General features: G+C 43.6%; 1 protein-coding gene across 1 annotated transcript; it reads right to left on the bottom strand.

The window, feature by feature from the left end:
- Nucleotides 1-12,058: 12,058 nt before the first annotated feature.
- On the bottom strand, nt 12,059-14,029 carry LOC126993770 (uncharacterized). Its single transcript, XM_050852934.1, has 2 exons — nt 13,326-14,029; nt 12,059-13,028 (listed from the first exon to the last, which is right to left on the bottom strand). The coding sequence occupies exons 1-2, from the start codon at nt 13,997-13,999 to the stop codon at nt 12,380-12,382; spliced, it is 1,323 nt and encodes a 440-aa protein (XP_050708891.1). The 5' UTR covers nt 14,000-14,029; the 3' UTR covers nt 12,059-12,379.
- Between the last annotated feature and the right edge of the window lie 4,039 nt (nt 14,030-18,068).

The raw sequence follows: 18,068 nt of genomic DNA, 5'->3' as shown, positions 1-18,068 counted from the left end.
CATCTTCCCCTTCCTTCCTCCACACGATATTATACTTTTTTTTTCCATTTATTTCATTATGATCATCCTTTCTCTCCGTTCCTCGTTCCTTTCCTTCCAATACCTCTTTCTATATCCGAGTTCCTTCCGTTTTTACTTTCTTCTGTTTCTTTAACTGTTTACCTCTCCTCTTCGTATATTCTTCACTATCATTTTTTCTTTCTTTTATTCCTCATTTTTCTTGTTCCTTTCCTGTACCGAGTTTTTTCTCCTCTTCCATATTTTCTTCCTCTCTTCCTCTTCCTCCTGCTTAGTCTTCTTGATCTTCCTCCCCATGACAACAGCTGCTTTCTGCCTTTCTTCAAGACCTCCTTTTTTTCCTCCTCCTCCTCCTCCTCCTCCTCCTCCTCCTCCTCCTCCTTCTCCTCCTCCTCGTCCTCCTCCTTCTCCTCCTTCTCCTCCTCCTCCTCCTCGTCCTCCTCCTCCTCCTCCTCGTCCTCCTCCTCCCTCCTCCACCTCCCTTCGCCTTGAAAGGAAAAACTCTCCTTCTCTCTCTCTCTCTCTCTCTCTCTCTCTCTCTCTCTCTCTCTCTCTCTCTCTCTCTCTCTCTCTCTCTCTCTCTCTCTCTCTCTCTCTCTCTCTCTCTCTCTCTCTCTCTCTCTCACACACACACACACACACACACACACACACACACACACACACACACACTCTCTCTCTCTCTCTCTCTCTCTCTCTCTCTCTCTCTCTCTCTCTCTCTCTCTCTCTCTCTCTCTCTCTCTCTCTCTCTCTCTCTCTCTCTCTCTCTCTCTCTCTCTCTCTCTCTCTCTAAGGATTGTAGATATTCCAGAGAGAGACGTCTCCTTCCTCAAAGCCTTTTTACCTCCTCCTCCTCCTCCTCCTGCCGACGACACAAAGGTGGGTGGGAAGGCCCTCACGACGGCAGACTGCGAAATTATCCAGAGAGACCTGGACCAGATCACTCGGTGGTCAGAAAAATGGCAGATGTCCTTCAACACTACCAAATGTAAGTAATGCATATCGGATCCAGAAACAGCAACCACATACCACATGGGTGGCGAACCACTACATGTTGTGCAAGAGGAGAGAGACCTCGGGGTCACCATCAGCAGTGACTTGAAACAAGCAAAACACTGCAAGTCCGCCTGTAAGAAAGCCAATATAATGCTCGGGTTCATAGCGAGGAACTTTGAATACAAGACGCCGGGAGTTATGTTATCCTTGTATAATTCGCTGGGAAGGCCCCACCTGGAATACGCCGTGCAATTCTGGTCACCAAATTACAGGAAAGACATTGAATTACTTGAGAGAGTACAGCGCCGCGCCACGAAGATGATACCATCACTGAGGACGAAGCCCTATGAAGAGCGACTCGAGCGACTCAACCTCTTCACGTTGGAAAAGAAACGACTGCGGGGAGACATGATACAAATCTTTAAGTAACAAGTGCTTTAATCCCTCCTTGCAAGCCACTCCTATGGCTAACGGATTGATTAAATCACTGAAGCAGGCAACCTTGTAATGAGCCAACAGGCTTTCTGCTGCCTGCTAGTCCATGTTTCCATGTTGCCTCCTCCTCCTCTTCTTTATCCGTGTCATCAATGTATGGAATGCTCTGCCTCAAAACGTCGTCGAAAGCGAAACTATTTGCACGTTCAAAAACCGACTAGACAAATATTTAGAAGCTAACCCGAGCATCCGTTATTTTGCTCCGGTCTAACAGAAAGTAGTGTTAGCCTAGTTGTCGTTTATGATCTTCCTTCTGTCCATGTAAGATTCCATTGTAGTTTTTCTATACTACATGGTATTCTTCCTTTTCGTGCCAGCCTCGGCTAGAGGGACTGGTAGGAGGGGAGGAGCCTTCACCTTTGCTGTCCTGTGTCTCTGACTCGTAGATTAGAGTAGATAGTAGCAACAACAAACAGCCAAGAGGTTTGTTGCTGTTTGCTTTCCTGTGTACTTTTGTCCTCCTTGTCCTCCTCTTCCTCCTCCTCCTCCTCCTCTCTCTCTCTCTCTCTCTCTCTCTCTCTCTCTCTCTCTCTCTCTCTCTCTCTCTCTCTCTCTCTCTCTCTCTCTCTCTCTCTCTCTCTCTCTCTCTCTCTCTCTCTCTCTCTCTCTCTCTCTCTCTCTCTCTCTCTCTCTCTCTCTCTCTCTCTCTCTCTCTCTCTCTCTCTCTCTCTCTCTCTCTCTCTCTCTCCTATTAATGTAACGCTTTGCTATCTGACCTTTTCAGCACCAGTAAATAAAGAAACATACTGAGAGAATATTGGTGATGGTGGCGGTGGTGGTGATGATCTTGGCAGTGGTGGTGGTGGTGGTGAAGTTGGTGGTGATGATCCTGGCAGTGGTGGTGGCGGTGTGCCGATGCTGGTGATAATTAATGATGTAATGTCAGAGGTGATAAGACGAAGAAAAGGAAAATAATGAAAATACAAAAAACAACAAATGGAAGAAGTAAAAAAAAAAAAAAAAAAAAAAGACGGAGACAAAGATAGACGGGGCGAGAAAGTAAACAATAACAGCTTTACAAGTACAGAACAATAGCCACTCTATCACTTTTTTCCCAATCCACGTAATCGGATCAAACTCTTACTTTTTTACCCCTCTCCTCTTTGACGACGCCATTTCCAGACCTCTAACCTTTCCTTATTTAATGTATAGGCTGATTTACAAGGACCAACCTATTCCTGCCATATATATCATTTAAAGTGCTAATAACGACTTCATCAGGGCTTTATATAATAAGTTTATTTTGGCTTTGTTTATTGAGTGTATGTCTTAGGGGTCTTTAACTTTGTCTTCTACTACTGGCGATGTCAGTCTTTTTTTTTTTTTCCATTCAAGCGATGTCTGTTTTTGTTTACTTGTCTGCTTGTTTGTCTGTCTGCGTCTCTTTCTTTCTTTCTCTTTCGTTCACTACTTCCCTTTCTTCCTTAGTCTTCCTTTTCGTCATACTTTCGCTTGTTCACTTGTCTGCTTGTTTGTCTGTCTGCGTCTCTTTCTTTCTTTCTCTTCCGCTCACTACTTCCCTTTCTTCCTTAGTCTTCCTCTTCATCATACTTCCGCTTGTCTTACCAAGGGAAACGAAAATACTTAAAAGGAAAAGGGAAGGAAACAAACAAACAGAGGTAAAATGAACACCAAAAAAGGGAAAGAACAAAAATAATACAAAACACAGGAGAAAAAAGGAAAAAAGAAGGGGAGATAGAGGAGGAGATGCAGGAGGAGGAGGAGGCGGAATACATAGGAATACATAGGAAGAACAGACACCAGAAGACCTATCGGTCTATGGCGAGGGTGTCTGTTTACTACCGCTACTACTAGTAATCTACGTGTGGTAGGACAGGACAGAATAGATGAAGTCTCATCACCAACAACCTCTACCTCCGGCACCGTTCCGGCAGGAAATAGTTAGAAGAGAACACCATGTACCTTTAAGGAAGAAAGGGCCATGGAAATTTTACAGTAAAGAGAGAAATAAGAGGAAATTACTACCCTTAACTTACACTACTGGTAACCTAAGCTGTGGGGGAAAATGACTTAATTACATAAGAACATATAATTACAGGGAGACTGGAAGAGGCCGAGTGGCCTACAGAGGGCAGCCCCAGAACCCCCCCTAATACCAACGATGGGTGAGGTGTAGTTTCAGGAGCACAGGTGAAGGCTTCATCCTCGTTTTATCAGCGGTACTAGGCACGCACCAGTAACCTGTCACCTTACTGCACCCACACCTCACTCCACCTGTCATGCGGACATTAACTGTTGCTTTGCTCTATTGTTGACTTTCGCTACTTGCAATCTAGGTTGTGGGGGAGAATTATATGAATATAGGTTGAGGTCTTGCTGAAATCTGTCTGAAAACATGCGAAAAAGGTCAATATAATCTTATATCCCTGAATTACTTATCCAAAGAAGACTTAAAGCTATTGATACTCTGCGCTAACTACTGACGGTGGGAGTCTATTCCAGTGATCGACGACTCTGTTATTGAAAAAACTTCTGCGCACCAATGTGTTACATCGATTTCCCTTTAACTTCATACCGTTGCTGCGTGTTCTTGTGTTGGTGTCTCTCTGAAATACACTATCTGGGTTAATGTTGTCGAATCCTTTAAGGATTTTAAACACCTCAATTAAGTCCCCTCTTATCCTTCGCTTTTTTAGGGAAAACATATCTAAACGCTTTAAACGCTCGTCATATGGCAAGTTTCGGAGCGCTGGAATTTGTTTGGTTGCTCGTCGCTGTATCCTTTCTAGCAAAACTTGATCTTTGATATAGTTCGGTGACCAGAACTGAACGGTGTATTCTAGGTGTGGTCTTACAAATGCTAAATATAATCTCTTCATAAGTTCGGGTGATTTATCATCAAAGTTTCTTGAGATTAATCCCAACATCATATTGTCTTTTTTACTCGCTGCAGAACATTGATCACTCATTTTAAGAGTGTTACTGATAATGACACCAAGATCTTTTTCTTGTTTTACTTCGCTGAGCTCATGTCCTTGAATATGATCTTTAAAGTTAGGATTTTTTTCATCTATGTGCATTACTTTACATTTATCTACGTTAAAACTCATTTGCCATTTTTCGCTCCAGTCGGCAAGTCTTATTTAAGTCTGATTGAATGTTCTCGCAACTTTGACTGTTCATTACCGTACCTCCTAATTTGGTGTCGTCGGCGAATTTGGCTACTTTTGATAGGATATCAGTTTCTAAGTCGTTCACGTAAATTATGAATAGTGTTGGCCCCAGGACCGAACCTTGGGGCACGCCACTGGTGACGGGTTGCCAATCCGATGCTTCACCATTAAGAACTACACGCTGTTCTCTGTCGGTGAGCCAGTCATGAATCCACGCACATAGATGGTCGTTAATACCGTGGGAACGCAGTTTTGAAATAAGCCTAACGTGAGGAACTTTATCAAACGCTTTCTGAAAATCTAGGTATATTACTTCATATGGGCTTCGGGCGTCCCAACATGTATAAACATCGTGAAAAAGGTTAATAGGTTGGTAAGGCAAGACCAATTACTACGAAATCCATGCTGACTATCAGTTATCAATTCATTTGTTTCAAGGAAAGTGATCATTTTATCCCTGATTATTTTTTCGAATAGTTTAATTACGACAGACGTAAGGCTGATAGGACGATAATTACTGGCTTGTTTTTTGTCTCCTTTTTTAAAGATCGGGGTAATATTGGCCTTTTTCCACTCGAGAGGCACACTGGCCTGTGCTAATGACTTGTTGAATATTAACGTTATGGGTAATTCTAGCTGTTGACTACATTCTCTTAACACGCGAGGAGATAAATTATCGGGGCCCGGATATTTATTTGGATCTATTCTCTGCAGGTACGCACGCACTTCGCTGATATCAATTTCGGTCAGTGCAGGCTTATGTTCCCTCCAGTAGAGCATTACAGTCCTGAGGGAAGAAGAAACCAGATCGATAATACAAGAAATAAGTGATAGTCCCCATTTAGAGAACGAGAGAGAGAGAGAGAGAGAGAGAGAGAGAGCACCGTTATATGTTTATGGGCTGTTATGTGGTGTCCAACGTTATCTTCTTTTCCTCATTTCCTCACCTCTCATAATTATCGTTTAGAGCCCCTCCCTCCCTCCTTCCGCCTCCTCCTCAAAGCATAATTTCTTCCCCTTCTCCCTTTACCTCCGCTTCCATAAACTACCAAATCCTTTATTCCCCTTGTTTCTTTCTTTCCTAATATCCCCTTTCTCTCCACTTACATCCCCCTTTTATTTCACCTCTTTCCCCATTTCCCCTTCCATCCGTTTCTTTTCCGGTACCGCCCTCGTCCCTATCCGTCCCCGCCACCATCTCCTCCTCCTCCTCCTCCTCCCATTTCTACAGCTTTTTTTTCCCATCTCGCTGTGTTTTTCCCATTCCCCTCTACCGCCTCCTATTTCCTCCCCCATCCCTCACTTTTCACCATTCAGCTCCACCTCTACCCCCTATCCCTCCATTTTTTTCCATCGCGCTGTCAGTTTTGCAATTCTTCACCTGAGCAGCAAAATTTACGCGTCCCGCTGGCCCTTTTAATAACACGGCGTCCAGGTGGAGGCAAGAAGAACGAGGGAACGAGATGATGAACCACGGGAGCCTGGAGGCGTGGAGAACAACTGTGCGGTGGTGTTCAATTGAGCTGGCAGGCGGTACAGTCGAGGGAAGGATGATGAGGTGTTTACAGGAGTGTGTGTTGATGACAGTGTCCGGTACATGAAAGCTAAAGATATATGTGGCTGGGATGTGAAAGAGAAGTTGATCGCGTAAGTGTTTATACTGAGCTTGTTAGGATATATTATAAGTAAAATTACTGTGTTTGAGAAATGGAGTGAAACAGAGTGATTAAAATATTAGGGTGACAAAAAGTATTAGAAGAAATGTGAATAATGCAGAAATAAGGACAATTACCTGACTTGTGAGAAGATACTAACGAGGGAAATGTGATGAGGTGCTTAGAGGAGTGTTGATGTTAGGGTAATGTACAAGAGAAGATGGCGCCACTATAAACACTTGCCTGCGCCATGATGGGCTGGGGCCGACTACCATCCAGGCCCCTCAAGATAGCCTGCCGGCGCTATAGATGGCGGCACTATAAACGTTTGCCTGCGCCATGAAGGGTTGGGGCCGAATAACATCCAGGCCCCTCAAGCAAGCCTACCAGCGTAATAGGCGGAGACGTAAAAAAAAAAAAAAAAAAGGTGTTCACATAAAAAAAAACCATGAAAATAAAGTTGATATTCTTTTTACAGCAAAGAAAGCAAGAAAACTAAATGACAAAGGAAAAACGAAAAAAATATAGTCTGCCAAGCACTGCGATATAAAAGAGGAAAGCATGATGGTGTTTACAGGCGAGGATGTCGATGTTAAGAATCTCCAGGTAAACATAGGGGTGTATGGAGGACTGGGTCGTTAAGAAGAAAAAGCTAACAGTGTAGGCGGTATTTTTTTTTTTTCAACAAAGGAGGCAGCTCAAAGGCACAAAAAAGAAAACAATAATAAAAAAAGCCCGCTACTCGCTGCTCCCAAAAAAGAATTAAAAGAGGTGGCCGAAAATAGGTCAATTTCGGGAGGAGAGGTGTCCTGACACCCTCCTCTTGAAAGAGATCAAGTCGTAGGCAGGAGGAAATACAGATGAAGGAAGGTTTTTCCAGAGTTTACCAGCGTGAGGGATGAAAGAGTGAAGATGCTGGTTAACTCTTGCATAAGGGGTTTGGACAGTGTAGGGATGAGCATGAGTAGAAAGTCGTGTGCAGCGGGGCCGCGGGAGGGGGGGAGGTATGCAGTTAACAAGTTCAGAAGAGCAGTCAGCGTGGAAATATCGATAGAAGATAGAAAGAGAAGCAACATCGCGGCGGAATTTAAGAGGTAGAAGGTTATCAGTAGGAGGAGGAGAGCTGATGAGACGAAGAGCCTTAGACTCCACTCTGTCCAGAAGAACTGTGTGAGTGGAGCCCCCCCACACGTGAGGTGCATACTCCATACGAGGGCGGACAAGGCCCCTATGGATAGCAACTGCGCGGGGAGAAGAACTGGCGGAGACGATACAGAACGCCCAACCTCGAGGAAGCTGATTTAGCAAGAGAAGAGATATGAAGTTTCCAGTTGAAATATTGAGCTTGCAAGGATATATCAATTTACTGTGTTTGAAACAGCGAGAAAAAACATTGTAATATAAAGATGACAAGATATGAAAAAAATGTGTGGATAATTTTACGCCAGCTGATGGAAACAATGTGAAAAGAAAGTATTTACTGGTGACACTGAAACTCTTCCACTCAATTTATCTTTTTTTTTCTTTCTATCTTTCTTTCGTTTTCTTTCTTCCTACCTCTAAATGTCACCCCCTCCCCCTCGCCCCCCCCCTCCCCCATCCACACACATCACACACTCACACTTATAATCGCTCTTGATATTTACATAATTGATACGTTTTTTTCTTCATGAACATAATTTAGAGAAAGTACACATGTACGTACGCATCCCATGGAACGGTGCCACTTCTACGGAACAAATTGTTCAAGAGTGTCGCATCTGTGGGGAGTGTTTGGACGCATGTGTGTGCTTACATTTCTTATCTTATATTTCAAATGAAAAAATAGAAAATATTTTCTTACAAAAAACCTTAGGCAGGGATAGTGGGGTCGTGTTGCACCTCAGAACAAGAAACGTTATGTAAGGAGTTGTCTGAACGACCACCTGTTTTAAAACTATATTTAAATGAAAGGTATTAGAATGCTCTTGCCTGTATGCTTCAGCTCAGTGTGATGAGCTGAGTTTATTTTCTCTCTCATTCTCTGCGGAATGATTATAGCTTCCAGGTCTGAGACGCGTGCCCAGAGCGTGACGGAGGTGAGATCGGGATGGAGCCACACATTCCGCGTTATTCATTTATCATGGCAAAACTCCCTGGTTCAGTCACGCTTGTTCGCGTGCTATCAACGATTGAGGCAGCTCACAGAAGGTGCAGGAGCCTTAGAACTTTTGCTAAAAATGGTCTTCACATTTATGCCAAGAATCGTGCCAAATCTGTTCTCAGACTTGCCAATAACTCCTTCATCAATAAATAAAAATATTGAAATTTTGCTAACAAAATTGTTTCCATCTACCTGAAAATAGCTCCCACAAAACTCTCTCTCTCTCTCTCTCTCTCTCTCTCTCTCTCTCTCTCTCTCTCTCTCTCTCTCTCTCTCTCTCTCTCTCTCTCTCTCTCTCTCTCTCTCTCTCTCTCTCTCTCTCTCTCTCTCTCTCTCTCTCTCTCTCTCTCTCTCTCTCTCTCTCTCTCTTCTTTTTTTGTCTAGTCTGCTTTTATTCCGCTCACCCATCTTCTAATTTACTCCTGCTTATGATCATTCTCTCCCAGTTTTAATTCTACGTTTTCATCTTTTTTTTCCTTTTTCATCTTCCACTCTTTTGTATTCATCGTTTTTTTTTCATTTTTTCCCTTTTTTCATGTTTTTTCTTCATTTTTATTTATTTTGTTTTTTCTGACGGTCTTCGCATAACATTCTGCTCAAATTAAACTGTTTCCCATTGATTTTCCTTTTTTTGATTCTCCTTTTTCATTCTTCCTTTTCCTCTTCTACTTCCTTCCAGTCCTCACTCTCTTCTGCTTCCTCATTACCCTACTCCAAATTTTCCTTTTAATCTTGTTCTTTTTTTCTTCCTTTCATTTCTTTCTAAATTTTGCTTTTACACTTTTTCTCTCCCACGTCAACCTTCTCAATCTCCTCTTTCAATCACTTCCTCTCCCTCTTCTACTTCCTTCTACTCCTGACTCGCCTCTTCTTCTTCCTCATTATCCTACGCCAACTTTGCTTTTTATCTCATATCTTTTTTTTCTTCCATCTCAATCTCCTCTTTCTCCTCATCTTTCAATCTCTTCCTCTTCCTCTTCCTCTTCTACTTCCTTCTACTTTCCTCTCGCACGTCTACCTTCTCAATCTCCTATTTCTCCTCCTCTTTCAGTCACATCCTCTTCCTCTTCTACTTTCTTCCAGACCTCACGCTCTTCCTTCTCATTATCGTACTCCAAATTTTGCTTTGAATCTTTTTTTTCATCCCTTTCATTTTTTTTTTATGTTGCCTTTACACATTTTTTTCTCGCACGTCAATCTTCTCAATCTCCTCTTTCTCCTCCTCTTTCAATCACTTCCTCTTCCTCTTCCTCTTCTACTTTCTTCCAGTCGTCACGCTCTTCTGCTACCTCATTATCTTACTTCAAATTTTGCTTCTAATCTTTTTTTTTCCTGCCTTCCCTCTCATTCTTAATTTGGCTCACATCTTTTCTCCCGCGCGGCCATTCTCCAAGCCCTCTTTTACTTCCTCATTATCTCAATCTAAATTTTGTCATCCATTTTGTTTTCTTTCCTTTCATCTCTTCCTCTTCTCCTCCCCATCCGTGTTTTTACTTATCCTTCCTTTTATTTCGTTTTTTCAGCCTTATTCGTATATTTTTCTATCCTTCTTCTTTTCTGTTTGTATCGTCTGTTTAGTCTTTTTTGTCTTTCCATTTTATTGTTCTTGCCTTTCATCTTCCTCCTTCCTGTCATTTCACTTTTGTATATTATTTTTTTTTACTTCTACTTCCTCGTTTTGCTTTCCTGCGTTTTTACATTCTCATAATATTAATCTTCCCAATTTCTACACATTTAAATACTCTCTTTTGTTTCTCTTCTTTCCTATTCGTGTTTATTTTTTCCTCCTTTTTATTGTTTCTTCCAACTTTTTCTATTTCTTTTCATATCCTCTTACTTTTTCATATATTCTAAGTCTTATTTCGCCTCTTATCCCTTCTCCCTACTCTGCCTTGCTTTAATTCTTCCATCGCCTTCCTCGTGACTTCCTTTTTGTATCCTCTACGTTCTTTGAGTTCTAATTCCTTGACATTTTTTCTTCCATTTCCTTCTTCCGTTTTCTTGTTCATCTTTTTGTTTCCTTTTTGCAAGTCTTGTTTTTACTTCTTCTAATATTTTTTTTCCTTTTTTTTCCGTTCTTCTTCTTTTCCTTCTTTTCTTCCTCTTATTCCTTCAAAACTCTCACTTACTCATACTTATTATTTCCATACTTCTCCTTCTCATCTTTTTTTTCTGTTCACAAACTTTTCCTTCGAATTTGCATTCCGCTTTCATCATTTTCCTTCTATTTTTCCTCTTCTTTTGCATTTGTGGTGGTAGCTGCTGTGAGGGGGGGAGGGGGGTTGTATGGTAGTTCTTGCGGTTGAAGTGCCTGCCATGATGGTGTTAATGGTAGTTATTCAAGTGGTGGGTGATTAGTAGTGGTGGTAGCGGCGGTGTTCGTTATAATGTTGTTGGGAGGTATGCTTATTTTGGGTCCAAGTGTACGGGTTTGATGTACCGTGTTTCACTTACCATTCTTCCATTGTGTGTGTGTGTGTGTGTGTGTGTGTGTGTGTGTGTGTGTGTGTGTGTGTGTGTGTGTGTGTGTGTGTGTGTGTGTGTGTGTGTGTGTGTGTGTGTGTGTGTGTGTGTGTGTGTGTGTGTGTGTGTGTGTGTGTGTGTGTGTGTGTGTGTGTGTGTGTGTGTGTGTGTGTGTGTGTGTGTGTGTGTGTGTGTGTGTGTGTGTGTGTGTGTGTGTGTGTGTGTGTGTGTGTGTGTGTGTGTGTGTGTGTGTGTGTGTGTGTGTAAAATTCACCGTGGCCTGGCCGCGTTTTCCTTTTAGTGTCACATTTTTGCACAGCTCTCCTCCGCCCCGCCCTTCTCGTGGCCTGACAGCCAATCACACAGCAGAGCCGCGTGTGGGATGCCAGGTTCCACTTCCCGTAAAATTCGTCAATTTTATCTGTGTTTTTCATGCATAAAAAGGTCAAAGAAACATAAGTGTGTACCATGTGGACGTATTTTTTTATGATTATTTTTTCATTTGATTTTGTTCGACTTTGATTAAATCCAGTCAGTGAAGAAATAGAACGGCCAGACTGGTGTGTTGACGTCGTCACTTGATGAGAGAGAGAGAGAGAGAGAGAGAGAGAGAGAGAGAGTTTTGTGGGAGCTATTTTCAGGTAGATGGAAACAATTTTGTTAGGAAAATTTCAATATTTTTATTTATTGATGAAGGAGTTATTGGCAAGTCGGAGAACAGATTTGGCACGATTCTTGGCATAAATGTGAAGACCATTTTTAGCAAAAGTTCTAAGGCTCCGGCACCTTCTGTGAGCTGCCTCAATCGTTGATAGCACGCGAACAAGCGTGACTGAACCAGGGAGTTTTGCCATGATAAATGAATAACGCGGAATGTGTGGCTCCATCCCGATCTCACCTCCGTCACGCTCTGGGCACGCGTCTCAGACCTGGAAGCTATAATCATTCCGCAGAGAATGAGAGAGAAAATAAACTCAGGTCATCACACTGAGCTGAAGCATACAGGCAAGAGCATTCTAATACCTTTCATTTAAATATAGTTTTAAAACAGGTGGTCGTTCAGACAACTCCTTACATAACGTTTCTTGTTCTGAGGTGCAACACGACCCCACTATCCCTGCCTAAGGTTTTTTGTAAGACAATATTTTCTATTTTTTCATTTGAAATATAAGATAAGAGATGTAAGCACACACATGCGTCCAAACACTCCCCACAGATGCGACACTCTTGAACAATTTGTTCCGTAGAAGTGGCACCGTTCCATGGGATGCGTTCCTCTGCATGGTGATTTTAGTCAGCTGGCGAGCCGTTCCTCTCAGTGTGATTGTGGTGCTTCTTGGCACTCCTCAGTCTCTGTTATCACCAGTCAGCGACAGTTACTGTTCAGCGGGTGTTGAAATGCACCCGGAATGTACGTCACCTGTACGTCGCTGAACATTTGAGTTTGATCACGACGCTGTGTACTCGCCCGGTGCTCACAGAAACTCGCCACCACTCGGCTTTGCGCCTCTCTTGGCACGACTTCTGCTGCGGGAGTTGGTGCCCCGATGTGTCTGTCCCTCGTAGAAATGCCTTGTTTCGTATCTTGGCGGGACGTGGCTGCTGGCGTTGTGCTGGCGGTGCTGTGAGTGGCGGCTGTTGGTGTAGTTGTGTGCAGCATACCAGCCACTGTTTTGCTGGAAGGAGTCGTTGCTCCGCTGTGTCGGCCTCTCGAGGTGCCGAGGTGCGCCACGCAGCGAGTTAGAGGCGGATCTAACGGGCTGCTGGTGAGGCCTCGAGGTAAAGTTGGGAGGCTGAGTGACTTGGAGCGGCGCGGCGTATCTGAAGGTGTCGTGGCCACGGTACACCTCACGTTCCTTGACGGGGGCGCGGAGGTTACCAAGGTTGAAGGTCACATGTCCTGGACAGGTGGACCGTGGCATCTTTTCTTTCTTCAGGATACCTTTAGGAGACTTCCCTTCAGTAGTGGTATTCATTTGTGCACAGCGAGCTGCTCCAACTGTTTGCTGGTGTCGTGTGTTGTGTTTCTTTACCGCGTCCTTTGCTGACCCTTTCTGTGGCTTCACTGTTCTCTCCTTTCGCCTGTCCAGCTCAGGACGAATGCTGGAGAGAGGGAAGCCATACCTGAAGTAGTCGTAGCCACAGTACAGTTCACGATCCTTGACGAAAGTGTTCAGGTTCTGGAAGTTAAAGCGCACACATTTATGAGCGGTGCTGGCCGTCTTTCCTTTCTTGAGGATCCCTGTGAGGTGTTGTGGCTCATTGATTTTGTTGGCTGAATCTGTTGCTTCCTCTGTTACTGTTTTCTGAGCCTCTGGCAGTTTGTTTACTGCTTCCTTTGCTGGCTCTTCCTGTGGCTCCACTGCTCTCTCCTTTAGGCTTTTCAGCTCAGGACGAATGCTGGAGAGAGGGAAGCCATACTTGCAGTAGTCGTAGGCACAGTACAGCTCACGAATTTTGACGAAAGTGTTCAGGTTTTGGAAGTTGAACCTGATCATTTTCTTGACCGGTGTTTGAGATGCGTCCCGCTGTTTGAAGCTGCTGATAAGGGGCATCTTTTCCGGTGGGCCGGTAACGGCCTTGCTCCTGCTGGAAGGAGCGTCCCCAGCCGTGCCTCGGTGCTTTAAGGGGAGCTCATCGTATACCTCCTTTATTTTCTCTCTCTTGACCATGTGCAGAGTAATTACGAGAGTTTGAACCCTCTTGCCATGGCTCTCCAATTGCGTGCAGTCTTTTTGTGCGACTGTTGTATCATCCACTGGCTTCTGGACCTTCTCTCTCTTCACCAAGTGGATTGTGATGATGAGAGTCTGACGCCTCCTGCCAGTGGCCTCCTTTTCGCCCTTCCCCACCACCCCATCAGCATCCAGCAGGGTGTCGGAGGGGATCTCCTCCTCCACCACTGAGAGAGGCTGAGCAGCCTTCTTCAGGCAGACCAGGGCCTGTTGCCCTGCATCGGCCTGGGCACCCGCGTTTTCGGTTTCCTCGACGATGTCGTCAGGTTCCTCGGAGGGGCTGCGGCGCTTCCGCCTGGCGAAGAGCCAGCCGAAGCACCCGCAGCACCAAGACTTCTTCACTTGTTTTTGCTGAGTCATTTTAATGTAAATGAACAATCTTTAGCAGGAACGTGCAGGTCATCAACGGTGTCCTCTTCTGGGATGGCTTCTCCTCGTCGTGTTCCGCCTTGGCTACACCGACCACTGGCGGGGACGCTCAAAGAAAAGGCTGAGAGTGTAACGCTGGGGCGATGGGACGTAATGCAGGTGACGAAATGTTGCTGGAAGTAGTGCGCCCATCCCACGCCCACGCCCTCATGCTCCTCCTGCCACCCACACCAACCCACACAACCCACTCCCTCATCCCTGGCCGAATGATTGCTACCAGTATTACGCCCATTCCAACCCCGCACCCACGCCCTCATGCCACCAACACCAACCCACACAACCCACTCCCTCATCCCTGGCCGAATGTTTGCAACAAGTATTACGCCCATGCCAACCCCGCACCCACGCCCTCATGCTCCTAGCTCCTTCTACTCACACCAACCCTCATAATTCATCCCCTCACCTTCACCTAAACCTGCCGGCGCCGCAACACACATCTCATCACACCGAGAAGCCGCCGTGAGCCTGGACTGGCCGCATCGTGCCCATCTTACCCAATGAACCACTCGGCCGAAAATTCTTGCCACAAGCCCAGCAAGAACTTCGTATTATTAATCTTACAAGAATAATAACATGTCACACAAATATATTTCCCTTATATTGATTATTGGCAATGAAGGGAGGCGTACAAAATATTTACAGTTACAAATATTTAGCTGCTGCAACAATACGATTTCTCGGGTAGTTTTTTTCTTCTGAATTTTCACAGATGACGCGTTCAGCGGCGTGAGGCTTTGTTAACTACTGGATCGTCCCGCCTTGCCCTCCAGGAGCCTTGGTGATGGATTTGTCTCTTGTTAGCATTGAACTACAAATACACACACACACACACACACACACACACACACACACACACACACACACACACACACACACACACACACACACACACTTAACACCACCTCTTACTGCCACCTGCTGACTCTCTCTCTCTCTCTCTCTCTCTCTCTCTCTCTCTCTCTCTCTCTCTCTCTCTCTCTCTCTCTCTCTCTCTCTCTCTCTCTCTCTCTCTCTCTCTCTCTCTCTCTCTCTCTCTCTCTCTCTCTCTCTCTCTCATCTTTTTTTGTCTAGTCTGCTTTTATTCCGCTCACCCATCTTCTAATTTACTCCTGCTTATGATCATTCTCTCCCAGTTTTAATTCTACGTTTTCATCTTTTTTTTTTCATTTTTCATCTTCCACTCTTTTCTATTCATCGTTTTTTTTTCTCCAATGTTTCCCTTTTTTCCTCTTTCCTTTTTTATTATGTTTTTTTCATTTTTTTTCTTATGGTCTTTGCAATACATTCTGCTCAAATTAAACTGTTTCCCATTGATTTTCCTTTTTTGATTCTCCTTTTTCCTTCTTCCTTTTCCTCTTCTACTTTTTTCCAGTCCTCACTCTGTTCTACTTCCTCATTACCCTACTCCAAATTTTCCTTTTAATCTTGTTCTTTTTTTCTTCCTTTCATTTCTTTTTTTATTTTCCTTTAACACTTTTTCTCTCCCACGTCAACCTTCTCAATCTCCTCTTTCAATCACTTCCTCTTCCTCTTCTACTTCCTTCTAATCCTGACTCTCCTCTTCTTCTTCCTCATTATCCTACGCCAACTTTGCTTTTTATATCATATCTTTTTTTCCTTCCATCTCAATCTCCTCTTTCTCCTCATCTTTCAATCACTTCCTCTTCCTCTTCTACTTTCTTCCAGACCTCACGCTCTTCCTTCTCATTATCGTACTCCAAATTTTGCTTTGAATCTTTTTTTTCATCCCTTTCATTTTTTTTTATGTTGCCTTTACACATTTTTTTCTCGCACGTCAATCTTCTCAATCTCCTCTTTCTCCTCCTCTTTCAATCACTTCCTCTTCCTCTTCCTCTTCCTCTTCTACTTTCTTCCAGTCGTCACGCTCTTCTGCTACCTCATTATCTTACTTCAAATTTTGCTTTTAATCTTTTTTTTTTCCTGCCTACCCTCTCATTCTTAATTTGGCTCACATCTTTTCTCCCGCGCGGCCATTCTCCAAACCCTCTTTTAGTTCCTCATTATCTCAATCTAAATTTTGTCATCCATTTTGTTTTCTTTCCTTTCATCTCTTCCTCTTCTCCTCCCCATCCGTGTTTTTACTTATCCTTCCTTTTATTTTGTTTTTTCAGCCTTATTCGTATATTTTTTTTATCTTTCTTCTTTTCTGTTTGTATCGTCTATTTTGTCTTTTTTGTCTTTCCATTTTATTGTTCTTGCCTTTCATCTTCCTCCTTCCTCCTATTTCAATTTTGTATGTTATTTTTGTTTTTACTAGTACTTCCTCGTTTTGCTTTCCTGCGTTTTTACATTCTCATAATATTAATCTTCCCAATTTCTACCCATTTAAATACTCTCTTTTGTTTCTCTTCTTTCCCATCCGTGTTTAGTTTCTCCTTTTTATTGTTTTCTTCCAACTTTTTCTATTTCTTTTCATATCCTCTTACTTTTTCATATATTCTAAGTCTTATTTCGCCTCTTATCCCTTCTCCCTACTCTGCCTTGCTTTAATTCTTCCATCGCCTTCCTCGTAACTTCCTTTTTGTATCCTCTACGTTCTTTGAGTTCTAATTCCTTGACATTTTTTCTTCCGCTTCCTTCTCCCGTTTTCTTGTTCATCTTCTTGTTTCGTGTTTGCATATTTTGTTTTCACCTCATCTAATATTTTTTTCCTTTACTTTTCTTCTCCGTTCCTCTTCTTTTCCTTCTTTTCTTCCTCTTATTCCTTCAAAACTCTCACTTACTCATACTTATTATTTCCATATTTCTCCTTCTCTTCTTTTTTTCTACTCAAAAACTTTCCTTCGATATTTGGGTTCCCCTTTTATCATTTTCCTCCTATTCTCTTCCTCTTTTGCAGTAGTGGTGGTGATGGATGGGTGGGGGGCGGCTGTATGGTAGTTCTGGCGGTTGAAGAGCCTGCCATGATGGTATTAATGGTAGTTATCCAAGTGGTGGGTGATTAGTAGTGGTGGTAGCGGCGGTGTTCGTTATAATGTTGTTGGTAGGTATGCCTATTTTGAATTTGAATCTGCGGGTTTGATGTACCATGTTTCACTGACTATTCTTCCAGTGTGTGTGTGTGTGTGTGTGTGTGTGTGTGTGTGTGTGTGTGTGATCGCGTATTCCCGTTCTGTGTCACATTTTTGCACAGCTCTCCTCCGCCCCGCCCTTCTCGTGGCCTGACAGCCAATCACACAGCAGAGCCGCGTGTGGGATTTGGATGGGGCAGTGTCACGAGTTGCGTCCCGCAAGGGTCGGTGCTGGGTCCTCTGCTTTATATTATTTTCATCAATGACTTGGACACAGGAATTAGTAGTGATGTCAGTAAGTTCGCAGATGATACCAAGATCGGTAGAGTAATCCAATCAGACAGGGCCGCTAGGGTTCTCCAGGATGAGCTTGACAGACTATATGATTGGGCGGGGAAGTGGCAGATGGAATTCAATGTCGGGAAGTGTAGCATTTTGAGTGTAGGTAGGAATAACTCCTCACACAATTACTCCTTAAATGACACTCCTCTAAACAGGTCCGGGCGTGAGAGAGACTTAAGCTACGGTCACACTTGCTATTGTTAACGCAAGCCTGGCTTTTGTTTTCGCTGGCTTGCCAGCGATACGCGCGGCAGTCTGGTCACACCACATGCAAAGTCCGCTAGCTAGCTAGCTAGCGGATCATATCATAACAACACTAGCCGCTATGGAGGAAGCACTTCTTGGATTCGCTCTGTCCACAATTACTCTTGCCACTTGTTTTGTAGCCAGTGAGGACTTAAAGAAGAAAAGAAAAGTGAAACGAAAGTGGATAAGACCATGGCTGGCAAGTGTGTTCGCTCTTGCTCTTGCTCTGCTGTACAGGTGACCCGTTAGAAAGTCACCGAGGTCAAATAAGAAATGAATATTATATTTCCATTAAAGAAAAAAAATACATTTGGAAATTTTCTTGTATTGTCGTTTAGCTTTTATATTACGCATTTAAAGTCCCTCCCCAAAAAAGAAAT

The sequence above is a fragment of the Eriocheir sinensis genome, unplaced genomic scaffold, assembly GCF_024679095.1.
Source record: "Eriocheir sinensis breed Jianghai 21 unplaced genomic scaffold, ASM2467909v1 Scaffold673, whole genome shotgun sequence".
NCBI lineage: Eukaryota > Metazoa > Arthropoda > Malacostraca > Decapoda > Varunidae > Eriocheir > Eriocheir sinensis.
Note: the sequence above shows the minus strand (reverse complement) of the source record. Positions and strands in the feature narration are given on the sequence as shown.

Bases quoted from the DNA above. Each gene is read 5' to 3' on its own strand.
- LOC126993770 (XM_050852934.1), bottom strand. From the start codon at position 13,999: ATGACTCAGCAAAAACAAGTGAAGAAGTCTTGGTGCTGCGGGTGCTTC. The intron at 13,029-13,325 runs GTATGGCTTCCC...CGACTACTTCAG, and splicing joins TGTGCCTACGACTACTGCAA to GTATGGCTTCCCTCTCTCCA.